General features: G+C 45.7%; 1 protein-coding gene across 1 annotated transcript in view; it reads right to left on the bottom strand.

Annotated features, from left to right (window-relative positions):
* Positions 1 to 16,850, bottom strand: part of DPYSL3 (dihydropyrimidinase like 3) — a 52,538-nt gene that overhangs the window by 20,676 nt on the left and 15,012 nt on the right. Inside the window, exons 2-3 of the mRNA XM_007666397.4 lie at positions 9,789 to 9,877; positions 3,829 to 4,013 (exon numbers count right to left, since the gene is read on the bottom strand). Coding sequence (XP_007664587.1) covers positions 3,829 to 4,013; positions 9,789 to 9,877 — 274 coding nt within the window. The remainder of the gene's footprint in view (positions 1 to 3,828; positions 4,014 to 9,788; positions 9,878 to 16,850) is intronic.

The raw sequence follows: 16,850 nt of genomic DNA, 5'->3' as shown, positions 1-16,850 counted from the left end.
GTTTTGGGAATAATGTTGGTATTTGTTAAGCGCTTACTATGTGCAGAGCACTGTTCTAAGCGCTGGGGGAGATACAGGGTAATCAGGTTGCCCCACGGGAGGCTCACAGTTAATCCCCATTTTACAGATGAGGTAACTGAGGCCCAGAGAAGTGAACTGACTTGCCCACAGTCACACAGCTGACAAGTGGCAGAGCCGGGAGTCGAACCCATGACCTCCGACTCTGAAGCCCAGGCTCTTTCCACTGAGCCACGCTGCTTCCCACATATATACAGTATTTAGTTTTCAAAGGTTTATCTTTCACACACTATTCAGCCAAAAGGCACCTTATATTAGCACTCTTTAAATTAACTACGCTAAATTGAAATGGATTTTAGTCAGTCTAGAAAGTCAGTCATAATACTTGAAAGAGAGGAGAAGGGAAGAGTTTAAGTCAACATTTGGAGTTTTATTTCCAAATGCTGTAGATCCGGCTGTAAAATTCAATAGCACTATCGAGACACTTAAAGAGTATCATAAAAGGGGATGGCTACACTAGTCCTATGGGGAATGTTTTCCATTTGTATTAATTTTTGACAACGGCACAATTTCACTTAGGTCTGGTCAAATTCTATCAAGACCATGGATACACGGGGCAATCAAACAGTAGTGTAAATAGAGTGCTGTACTAAGTGCTTTTGGAGAATACACTAGTAATTGTGGTATTTCTTAAGTGTTTACTATATGCCAAGAACTGTACTAAGCGCTGGGGTAGATACAAGATAATGAGGTCCCACATGAGGCTCACAGTCTAAGTAGGAGGTAGAACAGGTATTGAATCCCCATTTTACAGATGAGGTAACAGAGGCACAGAGAAGATAAGTGACTTTGCCTAATGTCACACAGCAGTTAAGTGGTGGAGTGGGGATTAGAACCTAGGTCCTCTGATTCCCAGGCCTGAGCTCCTTCCACTAGGCCACTGCTGCTTTCCAGAGGCAGCGGTACATTAGAGGCAGAAGATATGATCCCTGCCCTCAGGGAATTTTCTACTTAATGGGGGAGACAGACAACAAATAATGTACTTATAGGGGGAAGATTAGAATGGAAAGATAGGTCTGGAGAGAAAGCACTTGGAAAGTATACAAATCGCTATGTAGCAAAAATACTACAAGTGGTTGTGAGTGCTTAAGTGCAGCGGTAGTGCGAAAGTGCTGAGGTGATATTTGGGAACGTGTGCCCTGGGGAGAAGAAAAACTAATGTTGGAAGGTCTCCCAGAGGAGGTGGGATTTCAGGAAGGCTCTGAAGATGGGAAGAGGTGTGGTTTGGCAGTTTTGAAGGGGAGGGAGAAAGCTGTGAGCAAGAGGTTGGGAGAAAGAGAGTCAAGAACCAGGCAAGTGAGAAAGTGAATTTAGGAAATAACAATGATAATAATAATGACGGTATTTGTTAAGTGCTTACTATGTGCCAAGCACTGTTTAAAGTGCTGGGGGTAGATGCAAGGTAATCAGGTTGTCCCACGTGGGGCTAACAGACTTAATCCCCATTTTACAGATGAGGTAACTGAAGCACAGAGACGTGAAGTGACTTGCCCAAAGTCACACAGCTGATAAGTGGCAGAGGCGGCATTAGAACCCACGACCTCTGACTCCCAAACCCGTGCTCTTTCCACTAAGCCACTCTGCTTCTGAGCCACTGTTAATTTGCAAAGTTTCCTTTGACAAATAATCTTCCTGGATCATTCCAATAGTCTTGAAGCCTAGCACTCCCCATTCCGTGAAATCACCTTCGGTATTTACATATTCATTTATTTCAATCAAGAAAACAATCTTATTTATTGAGCACTTCCTTTGCAGAGAACTGTACTAAGCAGTTGGGAAAGGACAACGGTTGGTACCCTACTTAAAAATCACCTCCTCCAAGAGGCGTTCCCAGACTGAGCTCCTCTTCCCCCTCTACTCCCTCTGCCATCCCCCCTTTACCTCTCCGCAGCTAAAGCCTCATTTTCCCCTTTTCCCTCCGCTCCTCCACCTCTCCCTTCCCATCCCCACAGCACCGTACTCGTCCGCTCAACTGTATATATTTTCGTTACCCTATTTATTTTGTTAATGAATTGTACATCGCCTCGATTCTATTTAGTCGCCATCGGTTTTTACGAGATGTTCTTCCCCTTGACGCTGTTTATTGCCATCGTTCTCGTCTGTCCGTCTCCCCCGATCAGACCGTAAGCCCGTCAAACGGCAGGGACTGTCTCTATCTGTTGCCGACTTGTTCATCCCAAGCGCTTAGTACAGTGCTCTGCACATAGTAAGCGCTCAATAAATACTATTGAATGAATGAATGTTCCCTGCCCATTGTGAGCTTATAGTCTACAGGGGGAGACAAACATAAATATAAATTAATACATTACAGATACGTACATGTGGGGCTGAGGGAGGGGTGAATAAAGGGAGCAAAAACAAATGCAAGGGCAGAGCAGAAGGGGGTAGGAGAAGAGGATATGAGGGCTTAGTCAGGGAAGGCCTCTTGGAGGAGATGTGCTTTCAATAAGGCTTTGAAGATGGTGAGAACAATCATCTGTTGTGTTGCTCAGTGGAAAGAGCCCGGCTCAGGACTCAGAGGTCATGGGCTCTGCCACCTGTCAACTGTGTGACTTTGGGCAAGTCACTTAACTTCTCGGTGCCTCAGTTACCTCATCTGTAAAATGGGGATTAAGACCGTGACAACCTCATTACCTTGTATCTACCCCAGCGCTTAGAACAGTGCTTGGCACATAGTAAGCACTTAACAAATACCATCATTATTATTATTATCATAAAGAGAGAGGGCGTTCCAGGCCAGAGGCAGGACGTGGGCTTGTGGGACATTTATTTACAGTCTCCCTCAGTACTTCTGTACAGATTTATGCTCAACTGATAGTGTATAACCCATCTGTAAATATTTTCATGTTTGTCCCCCATTAGCGTGTAAGCTCCTTGTGGACAGAAAATAGGTCTTCTCCTTTTGTTGATTTTCCCAAACTCTTAGAACAGTGCATTGCATCCACTGGGTACTCAGTAAATACTCTTACTCTAAGTACTTGAAATCTTTTCCTTCACCCCAATCATAGGAAGTGAAATCATTTTAGATGGTCCCACACCAAAAGCATTCTCCACCATCCACAGTACCCCTGGTCTCCCCTCTCATTCCAACTTCCTACTTTTCTATGAATCAGTCAATCAATGGCATTTACTGAGCACTTACTATCATCAGATCACTGTACTAAGCACCCCTACTGTCTAACAAAGCAGAGCTCTGAGCCCAAATATCAGCACTGCACTTATCCAAAAGGAAATGCACCAAAACACAGTTTAATTAGTATTTGCCTGTTTTAACTCTGTCCAGCAGCCCTGAACAATACCACGATTACTTTTATGAGTCAAAAGGAACTCATTTATTTATTTATTTTATGGCATTCGTTAAGTGATTACCATAGGCCAGACACTGTACTGAGCCCTGGGGTAGATACAAGGTAAACAGGTTGGACATAGTCCACGTCCCTCATGGGGCTCACAGTCTTCATCTCCATTTTACAGATGAGGGAACTGAGGCCCAGACAAGCGAAACGACCTGCCCAAGGTCACACAGCAGACAAGAGGTGGAGCTGGGATCAGAACCCGGGTCCTTCTGACTCCCAGGACTGTGCTCTATCCACTAGTCCACACTGCTTTGAAATTAGAATGAGAGAGAGCCTTGAGGTATCTAGATGGCCAGTCAATCCAGGTGTTGGGCTGCCTGAGACAGTGGGACTGCCCAGCAGCATAGAATCTGCCTACAGAGCACAGAGAAAGGACCCATCTAGTCAGACTTACTGATCATGGTGGTTCCACCCGCCAAGGCAGCCTTGGTTCCTTGGAAGAAGTCATCCACTGTGGTCATCCCCCTGTATGGCATCTGCAAGTGGGTGTGGACATCTATGCCACCAGGGATCACCATCTTCCCATTGGCTTCAATGGTTTTCACCCCACCAGGGACGATCAGGTTGTCTCCAATTTGCCTGGAATGACAGGGACAGGATCAGCAGCTCGAAAGGGAACTCAACCAAACCACCCTCCATACCACTACCAACGTCATAATAATAACGATAGGCATAATAATAATAATAATATCTGTTAAACACTTAATATGTGCCAGGTACTGTACTAAGCCCTGGAGTAGACACAAGCAAATCGGGTGGGAAACAGTCTCTGTCCCACGTGGGGCTCACAGTCTCGATCCCCATTTTACAGATGAAGTAAATTTTATAGATGAAGGCAAAGAGAAATGAAGTGATTTGCCAAGGTCACAGAGCAGACAAGTGGCGAAGCTAGAATTAGAACCTACGACCTTCTGACTCCCAGACTCGTGCTCCATCCACTACGCTATGCTGCTTCCAACCCAAGTGAAGCTTTGAGACAATCATTCAAAACTTAACACTTTCAGCAAAGAATCCATCAGTGGTATTTATTGAGTACTTATTGTGTGCTGTACTAAGCACCTAGGAGAGCATAATACAGGAGAACACAATACAAGAGTTGGTATGTTCCCTGTCAGTCAGTAGGGCAATCATATTTATTGATCACTTACTGTGTGCAAAGCACTGTACTAAGCACTTGAAAGAGTACAATACAACAACAGACACGCTCCCTGCCCAAAACAAGCTTACGGTCTAAGACAATCATCAATGTTATGTATTAAGCACCTTGGGAGAGTACGCCAGGTGAAAAAGACATGATCCCTCTCCCCTAAGGGCATCCAAACTAATGAGGAGAACAGGAGAAGAAATGTATTTATAAATAACGACTTAAAAAGCCTACATGTAAAAATCACCTTTCAACAAAACTCAGTAAATAGTCTCATAGAGCCAAACTTGCCCAGGGTATATTCTCCTTTCTGGAAGTCTGTTTCTTTGGAAAACAGCATGGACATCATCCAGCCTCTTTAATACACGTTAGTGCATTTGCTCAGGAACATACTAAATAGATCTTACTGGGCCAACAGGGAAGCACTTTCACAATGGGAAAAGCTCAAGCTTTGTTCTGCTTATGAAATTTTAAAAAGAGTTTATCCCCTGCCCCCGGCACTCATTCTAAAACAAAGACACACTCAGACAGACAGGTGGGTTTTTTGTTCATTTTTACAGAGAAGGGAAAAGGGAGATCCAGAGCGGGTTGGTAACACCTTGGTACTCATACCAGATGGCAAAACCTGGGTGCCTTTGAGCCATGGTTCCAGTCCTTGCTCTACAGGGTGGTGATGATGTTGATGGTATTTGTTAAGCGCTCACTATGTGCCAAGCACTGTTCTAAGCACTAGGGTAGATACAAGGTAATGAGGTTGTCCCACGTGGGGGGCACAGTCTTAATCCCCATTTTACAGGGGATCTTGTCTTATCTTGTCTTATGCTGTCGAGTTGTTTACGACCCACAGCACCTCCATGGACATCTCTCTCCCAGAACGCCCCATCTCCATCTGCAATCATGCTGGTAGTGCATCCATAGAGTTTTCTTGGTAAAAGTATGGAAGTAGTTGACCACTGCCTCTTTCTGCGCAGGAAACTTGAGTCTCCACCCTCGACTCTCTCCCATTCCGCTGCTGCCCAGCATAGGTGAGTTTTGTGCCTGCCTCCATTTTTGCTTTCTCTTCTTGGTGTCACGATCATCTCTGCTCATGAATTACCCCATTTCTGATTGCTGTTCACCAGGCTGTCTTCCAACTATGTCAGATCTTCTGAGGTTTACCTTCACTGTGTTGTTAAAACATTAATCTCTGTCCATCCTGTTTACAGTTTCCCTTATTCAATTAACCATCCTTCAACTGTTTGGGTGTTTACTGTCATCCAGTCTCCTCACATGACATGCCCGGGGAAGATGTGATGCAAGGGGCTTTGCTTTAATGTCAGAGCCTTTCACTATCTGTGACATTAATAAAAACATCCTGGAATTTAGTTGTGTTGTCTGTGGTAAATCCAGGTGTCACAGATATTCATCCATTCAATTGTATTTATTGAGCACTTACTGTGTGCAAAGCACTGTTAAAGGTTGGACCTTAAAATTGCTCTCAGACTTCGATTTATCAGAATCATGGTGCCGTTTCTGCCCTGCCTTTTAAACAAACTGAATTTATTTTGGGAACAGAGGAGATCTTCTGTCTTGGATAGAAATCTGAGGCAAAGGGTATAAGGATAAAGAAGCACTTTCCAAGGTGGGGCTAGATATAGAGTGGGACTCTCTGAGGGATCAGTGGTTAGACCTATTCTATTTATCATTTGCCTAAATGAGATGGAGTGTGCAGTGAAATCTCTACACCCATAGAGGACACTGAGTGGTAGAAAAGTTTTGTAAGACTGTGGTATGCCCGCACTTGGAATAACACACGGGTTTCCTGATCCTGCATTTTAAGAAGGTCAAATTAGAGTTATCCTTTAAAAGCAGTTCCCTACACCCTTGGTTCCAACAGCCTCCTGGTGCTCACTGTGGGCAGGGAATCTGTTTGCCTCCCAAGCACTTAGTAAAGTGCTCTGCACACAGTAAACACTCAATAAATATGATTGACTGACTAACGGGTGCAGTGCCCCAGAGAAGCAGGACAGTTCACCAGCTGAATGAGCTCACTGGGGCCACAGCAGTGAGGATGCCCTTGGTGGGGGTCAGGGAGTTGGGGTGTAGGGGTGAAGAGGAGGAGGGGAGGCACAGGGACAGGACAGTATGCTCTAAAAAGCACCCACTTCAAGAGTGCCAGTCCCCCCTCTTCCTCTCCTGCCTGCACCTGATCCCAGACTTCCAAAATCTGCATTGCCCTTCAGGAAGCCACTGGATTTTTATGTTCTAATGCAGTTTCTTCAGGTGTCCTTGTTGCCCTTCTCCAGACCCTACCCTAAAGGGGGTGGGATGACCCCCAGACCCAACTCCCACCTTGCATGCAACCCACTAGTGGCAGCGTTTCTGCTAAAAATATTTTCGCTTTGCCTCGAATCCAGCCGTCCCAACGATAAGCGCTGCTCTGTTACTTCTCAGTTATTCCAAACATAGCGTAACCACGATTCTCAACCCACGCTCCAGGGGCAGCTATTTCCTGTTATAATGATAATAATGATGGTATTTCTTAAGTGCTTAAGATACAGTACCAAGCGCTGGCGTGGAGACAAGCAAATTGGGTTGGACACAGTTCCTAACCCACATGGGGCTCACATTTTCAATCCCCAATTTTCCAGATGAGGTAACTGAGGCACATAGAAGTGAAGTGACTTGCCCCAGGTCACACAGTGGACAAGTGGCAGAGTCAGGGTTAGAATCCACAACGTTCTGACTCCCAGGCCCCTGCTCTATCCGCTGTGACTTGCTGCTCCTTTGATTCTCAAACCACAATCCAGGGGCAGCTGTTTTCCTAGGCTCCTCGCTTTCACGTACAAACACCTCAGGGAGCCAAGCCTGTCCCTTCTGCTTTCTCCCTAGTTACCTTTTCTCCCACTAGACTATTCTAACGCTCAGGCCTCCCCTAGCTTTCACAGCCACTCATCCAAAACAGTTAGTGTATTTAATTACATCTTGCAGGGGAACAATATTTCCTCTCTGATCTTGTTCTAAACAAGTGACCAGAGTCACTGTTAGGAAATGATACCATCCTAAGTGAGGAGGGATAGAAATAATTAGAAATCTTTACGCAATACTCTCCGCTGCCCGACTCAGCAGTCAAAATCTCTTTTTGTGCGACGAGGAGAGCCTTGCTGACCTGCTTGGAACTGATGGGGAGGAAGTGTGGAAACAGTGTGGCCTAGTGCTTTAAAGCCCAGGTCTAGGAGTCAAGGGAACTCGGTTTTCTAATCCCAGTTCTGCTACTTGCCTGCTGTGTGACCTTGGGCAAGTCACTTAACTTCTCTGAGACTCAGTTACCTCATCTGTAAAATGGGAATCAAGACTGTGAGCCTCACGAGGGACATGGACTGTGTCCAAACTGAATAGCTTGTACGTACCCTAGTGCTTAGTACAGTGCCTGGCACATACTAAGTGCTTAACAAATTCCATAAAAAAAAAAAGCATTGGCCACATGAAAAGAAAACCAGTAGCTGAATTTAGAGTGGACACTAGTTTATTGCATCCATAATAATAATAATTCATAATTATGGCATTGTTAAGCACTTATTATATGCCAAGCACTAGGGCAGATACCAACAAATCGGGTTGGATACGGTCCCTTCTCCCAAATGGGGCTGACAGACTCAATCCCCAATTTACAGATGAAATAACTGAGGCACAGGGAAGTAAAGTGACCTGCCTAAGGTCACACAGCAGACAAGTAACAGAGTTGGGATTAGATCGATGACCTACACATTGTAAGCGCTCAACAGATGCCATTGATTGATTTATTGAAAGGAGGACCTTCAGATCAGCCCAGCTCGGTTTCCTAGGGGACTCTGAGACATCTAGGAGCTGACCAGAATTCTTGTGCCAGTCCCAAGTCCGTTCAAAGCTTGCTAGTGCCAATAAGTGTGTCAGTGCGTGGAGCACTGGATCCCAACAAAGAGAGTCATTCAATTTTTTGCTCTCTTTCTAGGGGCATTCCGTTCTCCCTGCCTGCAGCACAAGTGACTTGTCCTTAACCTTGACTTGGGAGAGAAGACTATCTGTGACACCCAATCCAGGACAAGACCGAAACCGGAGAAGCCAGATAACTGTGGAGGTAACAGAAGTAACCGTTCCCTCAGATACAGTGGTTTTACTTACTGAGTGGCATGCCTGATTATCATGCGATAACTGTTCTCCTCTCCCAGCAGGGAGAGGTGGGGTGAAGTTGGGTCTGAAATGAGGGCAGGCCTCTCCCTCCTAAGGATGAGCTCATTCTGCCTCATCGGCTGAGAAGCAGTGTAACCTGATGGAAGGAGTACAGGCCTGGGAGTCAGAGGACCTGGGTTCTAATCCCAGTTCTTCCATATGCCTGCTGTGTGACCTTGGGAAAGTCACTTTGCTTCTCTGTGCCTCAGATTCCTCATGTGTCTAAAATAGGGATTCAATACCCATTCTCCCTCCTATTTAGACTGTGAGCCCCGGGTGGGACAGGGATAATGTCTGACCTGATTATCTTCTATCTGCCTGTTTAGAACAGTGCTTGGGACATGGTAATCTCTTAACAAATGCCACTTAACTATTAACTTCAAGTTGTGGTATGGGGGCCAATTACATTTATATTATACCTCTAGACTGTAAGCTCCTCATGGGCAGGAAATGTGACTTCCATCTCTGTTGCCTAATTGTACATTCCAAGCGCTCAGTACAGTGCTCTGCACATAGTAAGCGCTCAATAAATACCATTGAATGAATGAATCTCTGTTATGCTGTACTCTCCAAAGCGTTTAGTACGGTGCACTGGACACAGCAAGCGCTCGATAAATTCAACTGATTGACTGATTTGCAGAGAGAAAGGCAATTGTGAAGCAGGAGATCTCACTCCAGAATCCACAAGCAAAATTTTTCCCCCAAGTCCACTGGGGAGATCAGACGCTGAGCCACAGTGGGGTTGATAGAACATTTATAGGTCTATTAATGTCTGTCTCCCCCTCTAGACTGTAAACTTGGTGTGGGCAGGGAATGTGTCGGTTTATTGTTACATTGTACTCTCCCAAGTGCTTAATACAGTGTTCTGCACACAGTATGCACTCAATAAATAGGACTGAATGAAGTGATTTACATACTTGATTAATCCATCTTCCACATAAATGTCAGCATAAACAGTACAGTGCTCTGCACACATTAAGCGCTCAAGAAATACAACTGAATGAATGAATTGATATACATACTTGATGAGTCCATCTTCCATGTAAATGTCAGCATAAAACGACTGGTCATCATTCACAATTCGACCTCCTTTAATAAGCAGACGGTCACTCTGGAAAGGAAGGAAATCACGTCACTGCAGAATCAGCAATTAAAAGTCTACCCGGTGACTCTCCCTGGCAGAACCCCATACCGTTTCAGCAATTTACTAGGAGAAATGCAAATGAAATCCCTAGGAGCAAGCTTCCAGTCAACAGCCTTTCCATCTGCTACTCCGCATAAAATACTTATTTAAAATGCCTGTTGTGCTCACGCCAACATCAGCACGTTAAAATGGGCTGAGAAAACTCACAGCAATTCGACACCCATCGTTGCCTTGTGATAAGAACAGTTTTTTTTTTTTTCAGGCTACACATTTCCTCTCATACTGGTAGCAGCAATCAGAAAGCATTTCACTGGGACCAACCCCTTGGGGAGTTTTCCATCAATCGACGGCATTTACTGAACGCTTCTTGGGGAGTGTGCAACTGAAATGAGGAAACCGTAGCCTTAAAGATGCCCCCATTTAAGTGGGAAGGTCCTGAAATTTTGGAATCTCACCTCCATTTTAGGGTCTTCGGGACTTATTTATGTACCCTCCCCCAAAAAGAAAGGATGACAAACAAGATGGGTGGAGATGTGAATGCTTGAGAGAAATCAAGAAAGAAGGGAGATGTTGCCCAACTTGACATCCGTCTCCCTCCCTACACTGGCTGGGGGCGTTGGGGGGACATACGAGACTGTGATTCCAGGTGGCCTGCAAATCACATGTAATGATAATACTAACAATAATGGTATTTGTTAAATGCTTACTCTGTGCCCAGCACGGTAATAAGCGCTGGGGCATATCAAGGTAATTGGGTTGGACACCGTCTTAATCCCCATATCACAGATGAGGGAACTGAGGCCCAGAGAATTGACGTTACTTGCCCAGGGTCACACAGCAGACAAGTGGCAGGGTGAGGATTAGAACCCAGGTCCTTCTGACTCCTAGGCTTGTGCTCTATCCACTAGGCCATACTATTTCTCTATGGGCCAAGAGCTGTTGCCCCAGAATCAGCCGGAGGCCAGAAGCAGGTAAAATTTTCCCTCGCTTCACTGCCCTCTTCTAATTCATCAAGCAGTGATATTGACTGAGTGCTACGTGCTGAGCGCTATACTAAACACTTGGGAGTCTTCAATACAGTTAGCAGGCACAGACCTTGCCCTCAAGTAGCTTATAGGTCTAATGGCCGAGGCAGATATTAACATAAAGGATACACTACCAGGATGATTGCAGATGGAGTTGGGGCGTTCTGGGAGATATGTGTCCATGGAAACACGATGGGGCAGAGTTGACTCAATAGCAAAAGACAAGGGAAGCAATCAAGTACGAGGATGTGTACGTAAGTGCTATAGGGGTGGGGAGTACCCAAGTGCAGAGAGTGGAGCTAATTGCATGGGAGGGACAGTACTAAGTGAAAATACGGTGGAGGTGATGACAGCTCAGTCTGGGAAGGCTTCCTGGAGGAGATGTGATTGCAGGAGGGCTTTGAAGATGGGGAGGGTACTGGTCAGACAGAAGCAGCATGGCGTAATGGATAGGGTATGGGCCTGGGAGTCAGAAGGTCATAGATTCTAATCCCGGCACCGCCACCTGTCTACTGTGTGATCCTGGGCAAGTCATTTCACTTCTCTGCGTCTCAGTTACCTCACCTGTTAAATGGGGATTGAGACGGTGAGCACCGCATGGGACAGGGATTGAGTCCAACTTGATTTGCTCGAATCCACCCCAATGCTTAGCACAGTACCTGGCACTATTATTATTATTGTTATGAGGTGAAGGAGTTTCCCCACTCCTGGAAGATTCATCCTTCCATTCGTCCTCACCATCTTTCCTCCCCATAACCCCTTCTCCCTTTCCCTTTTTTCATCCTCCCGTCCCCATATTCACTTGAAGTAGGTGCCAGCAGTCACATGGCCAAGGCTTTCTATTCCCTCCCCAAACCAGTAGGTTGATCCCACCATCTTAGAAGAGGTGAGGAGGCAGGGCAAAATCCTAATCGGGTGTCCTTGGGATCAGGACATTCTGTCTGAAAGGGTCCTAGCCTTGGGGAAGGTCTGCCCTGAATGGTGGAGCCCTGGTGGATTCCTTGAGCCAGATGGTCTAGGTTCTCAGAGCGGTGGATCTTGGGGCAGAAGGACAAAACACAAACGAAATCAATAGGGTATTTGAGAAACCCTTCTAAGAAGGCCTTGGGCACTGCACCTCAAGCTGTCAAGAGGAGAAAGGATGGTAGGATGTTATGGCTAGCGAGAGAAAATGCACAGAGATTTCTCCCGAGAGGTAGGAGACCAGCTTTTCTGGAAACCACCAAGCACTGGAGTCACTCAACAAATCTCTCAACCCAAACAAGAAGGGCAAGTTGCCTCTCAAACTATCTCCAGGTTTAGAACTCTGTGTTCCCTGAGATGATGACAGATAATGAGAAAACTCTGAGGGCACTTAAAAAAAATGCCCAACACAACAGAATAATCAGTGAATAAATGGTATTTATTGAATGTTTACTATGTGCAGAGCATTGTACTAAGCGCTTGGTAGAGTACAATAAAAAAAGTTGGTACACATGTTCCATGTCAACTAGGAGCTGGCTTCTCCACTTGTCTACTTTGTGACCTGGGGTAAGTCACTTAACTTCTCTGTACCTCAATTGCCTCAACTGTAAAATGGGGACTGAGACGGAGTTCCATGTGGGACAGGGACTCTTTTCAGCCTGATTAGCTGGTATCTACCCTAGAGCTCAGAACAGTGTGTAAGCGCTTAATAAATATCATTATTACCATTAGCAGCTTAAAACGTACAGCCCTTTCTCTCTCTCAAAACCCAGAGCTCCTCCTCACCCACTAAACTGGCCATTAAGAGGCCGGTTTCAGGCAAGGGTGCAAAACAGGCCATCTGCACTCAACTGCAGAGAGAGCGGAGATTGGGCTTGGCGGTGGGTCAGTCCACAGCACAACTGTCCCAGAGCCTGTCGAGAGAGAGAGGTTTCTCCAAAACCGAGCCGACGTAGCCAGCCAAATGTGGGGAAAGCTATTCTGGGCCATGTTTACAATGGGGAAAAAGCACTGGGGTGGATTCAAGTGAGATGTTTTCTTTCAACCCTAATGAATGTATCTCCCTCTGACTTTAGCCGCTGCAGAGTCAAACAAGGAACTCGAGGGATCCAAAATGAATTTTACATCAGTCTAAACCCCACCCTCAAACCTCTTCTTTTCTTAAAAAAAGAAAAGGTATTTGTTAAGAATTTATTACATGTCAGGCACTGTACTAAGCTTTGGGGTAGATACGAGATTATCAAGCTGGACATAGTTCATGTCCCAAATGGGGCTCACAGTCTTGATCACCATTTTACAGTAGAGGTAACTGAGGCACAGCAAAGTTAAGTGACTCAACCAAGGTCACACAGCAGCCTTTGTCAATAGATTCACAATCAAAATCTCATTAGGGGAAGAAAGCCTGGGAATAAACCACTTTAACACCATAGGCTGTTTATAGAATGCCCGTCTCTCAATCTAGCTCCGATTTCTTGGGTCAAAATCTGGTCCCAGTTGGAGAAAAAAAAGTCCCTCGCCTTTGTAGCTTCCAGTTTCATTTATCACAAACTTTACAAAAACTCTTGGATGCCACGGACATCTCACTGCAAACACAACAGTGAACATGAGACAATCTTTTGTTGCCTACCTAGGGCGAAAAAACAAATATAGAACTGTGGATAAGGGTGTGAATGCAATGCTGAGATAGCAGACAGTCTCCACCTTGGACAGGGCCCATTAGTGAGAAGAGGAAAGAAAAAAACTGAGAAGACAAATGCAATATGATTGAGAAGATATGAAGAATGATGTGATTTCTTGGCTGTAGGGTTGAAGAGGGGAGCTGAGGGGCAGGAGGGAGGCCCAGTCTTCTGGAAATGCCTCACTGTTTTGGGGGGATCTGCTTGCTTCTAAGCTAGCCCAGTACATTCTCTGCATCAATAAGCATTTTTTAAATGCTGTTAAGAGCTTATTATGTTCCAGGCACTGTACTAAGCGCTGGGGTAGATACAAGCTAATCAGGTTGGACACAGTCCTTACCCCATGTGGGGTTCACAGTCTTAATCTTCATTTTACAGATGAAGTAACTGAGGCACAGTGGTTCATACAGCAGACAAGTGGCAGAGCTGGGATTAGAACCCAGTTCCTTCGGATTCCCAGGCCTTTGCTCTATCCACTAGGCCATACTGTTTCCCCAGTTCCTGAGTACCAGCTGGCCCTAGCATTGCTCTTCAGAGAATTACAGATGATAGCCAAGCCGCAATCTCCGATGGATTTTGGTTTTAAAAAGCATATCGATATGAATTTAACAAATCAGTATTCCTCCAGGAAAGAGGGAAAAGACAGACAACCCCAACGATTTTCTTTCTTACGCTCACTCTCATTGCTAATTTCTCCCGGCTTCTGTTCGGAGAAGAAAAGAGATTAAAGACTGGGGTGGAAGAAGAGGGTAGCATGCAAGGGGGAAGATTATACTGGATTCCAGGATTTGGCTGATGGTGCACAGTCATTTCCTGGCTTCTAAAAGGCAGATAAACAAGAGGTCCAGAGAAGTTAAGTGATTTGTCCACGGTTCAAGGGTCCAGAACTGAACCACAAATGGCCGCTAGCAATCCTCATTCCGCTTCATCTGCAATCTTCGCTGCCTTCGGCGGAATCACAGACAACGACATTTTTCAGAACCAGATTAAAACCAAGTGGCTGTGTGTGTTAGGAGTAGGGAAGAAAGCAGCAGTCTGGAGTGCAGGAAAAACATCTCACCATGCGTTGGGAGTAGGGGAGGGGAAATGGGATGGGGTTGGGCACGCCAGGGATAGGAGTATTCCTGGGAATCTCGAAGCAGGGAGCAGGCAATGCAGGGTATGGGGCGGGGGGAGGGGTTGCTGGGAAAGAAGACGTAACTGTGAAGGTCCGGAAATGTGGCAAGTCTGGGAATGAACTGCTGCTAAACCGAGTGGGTGTCCTTTATGCTGCTTTGGCCCGGTTTTCTAAACAAAGCAGGCAGAACTGGCAGGGATGCTCATTCTTTGCTGTGTTGGAGAGGTGTCCGGCTCTTCTCTCCTCAACCCTCTTCTCTTTCTCTCTCTAATCGTCTTAAGGCCTCTTCTCTTTCTCTAGGTGTCCCCGCTCCTTCAAGGCCAATCTAGCTCAGAGTTGGGTAATTATTCAGACTGACAGGTAACATCGGATTTTTGAGATCTTGTTCGGGATACACATGAAGGTCACTGGCTGTCCCAGTGAAGAGGGGGATGTACGCAGATGGGAAGGCCCAGGGTATAGGTTTCAAGGGTCAGAAACATCTGTCCTTTCACCTGTGACGGCTCCTATCCAACTCCCAGCCTGCTTTAATTCTCCCCTCCCTGCCTTGCACCACTTCTGACCTTTTCCTTTGTTCTTCATTCATTTGATCGTCTCAGTCCCTCACCCCCCTCTGCTCTGTCCCCTGATTTACACTCTCATTTTTCTTTTCCTTTAAAGCACTTAATAAACTTGTCCCACCCTACCTCGCCCATCTCCTACTACAGCCCAGCCCACACACCCCGCTACTCTAGTGCCCGCTTACTCACTGAGTCCCAATCTCGTCTATCTCGCTGCCGACCCCTTTCCCACATCCTCCCCCTAGTCTGGAACTCCCTCCCCCTCCCTATTCGCCAGACCTCCACTCTCTCCACCTTCAAAGCATAACTAAGGTCACATCTCTTTCAAGAGACTTTCCCCGATTGAGTCGTCTTTTCCCAGCTCGCTCTCCCTTCTACATCATCTCTGCATCTCAATCTGTGACCTTTGGACACTTGATAGTCTCCCCAGCCCTAGCCCCACAGCACTTATTGTACATATCTTTAAATTATACATTATACTTTACTTATTTATTCATACTGTCCATCTCCCCATCTAGACTGTAAGCTCTTTATAGGAAGCGAACGTGTCTACAAATTCTGTTGTATTGTATTCCCAAGCACTTAGTACAGTGCTCTGCATAGAGTGAGCACTCAATAAATACAATTGACTGATTGATTTTCCTCCTCCACTCCTCATTTCCTCTGTTATTCCCATCCCTGACTTCTTCTGGGGCATGTGTCATTTTTTTTTTCCTTTCAGTGGCTTAATCCCCATGACCTCTCTACTCATTCCATTAGCCACCTCAGCCCTCATGTATTCTGTCTGTCCTTTAGCCATTTAAGGTCTAATATTTCTATCTTTTCACTCTTAACGGTGGTGTACTGTCAATTTCAGTCTAACTCCCATTCACATTGCCAGTTTCTTGAGGATGGAATTGAATCCATGGTATTTATTGAGCACTTACTGTGTGCAGAGCACTGAACTAAGTTTTAGGGGGAGTACAGTACAACAGAGTTGGCAGACATGTTCCCTGCCCACAAGGCGCTCAAGTCTAGAGGGGGAAGACAGATATCAATATATATTAATTACGGATATGTACATAAGTGCGGTGGGGCTGAGGGTGGGTGAATATCAGTAGCTCAAAGGAAACAGATCCAAAAAGGGACAGGGAGTCGGGGAAAAGAGGGCTTAATCGGGGAACCTTAATCACGCTTTGAATGTGGAATAAGCGGTGCACTGTCATATATGGGTGGGGGGTGGGGGGAGAGGAGGATGTGGGAGGAAAAGGATCAGAGGCAAGATAGACTACACAGAGGCAGAGAAAGCCAGTGCTAGAGGAGCAAAGTATGTGGCCTGGGCTGTAGCAGGGAATCAGCAAAGTAAGGTAGAAGGGAGGTGTGTTGATTGAATGGTTTTATGTCAATGGTAAGGAGTTTCCACTTCCCAAGGATCTAGTTCAGTACTCTGACCCCAGGAGAAGTTCAGTACTCCCGCCCTCTGCTCTACGCCCTTCCCCTCCCCACAGCACTTGTGTATATCTGTACATATTATTACTCTATTTTTTTTAATGATGTACATATATCTATAATTCTATTTATCTATTTTGATGGTATTGATGCCTGTCTACTCGTTCTGTT

The sequence above is a fragment of the Ornithorhynchus anatinus genome, chromosome X1 (assembly GCF_004115215.2).
Source record: "Ornithorhynchus anatinus isolate Pmale09 chromosome X1, mOrnAna1.pri.v4, whole genome shotgun sequence".
NCBI classification, from domain to species: domain Eukaryota; kingdom Metazoa; phylum Chordata; class Mammalia; order Monotremata; family Ornithorhynchidae; genus Ornithorhynchus; species Ornithorhynchus anatinus.
This window is presented reverse-complemented; position numbering and strand designations above follow the sequence as displayed.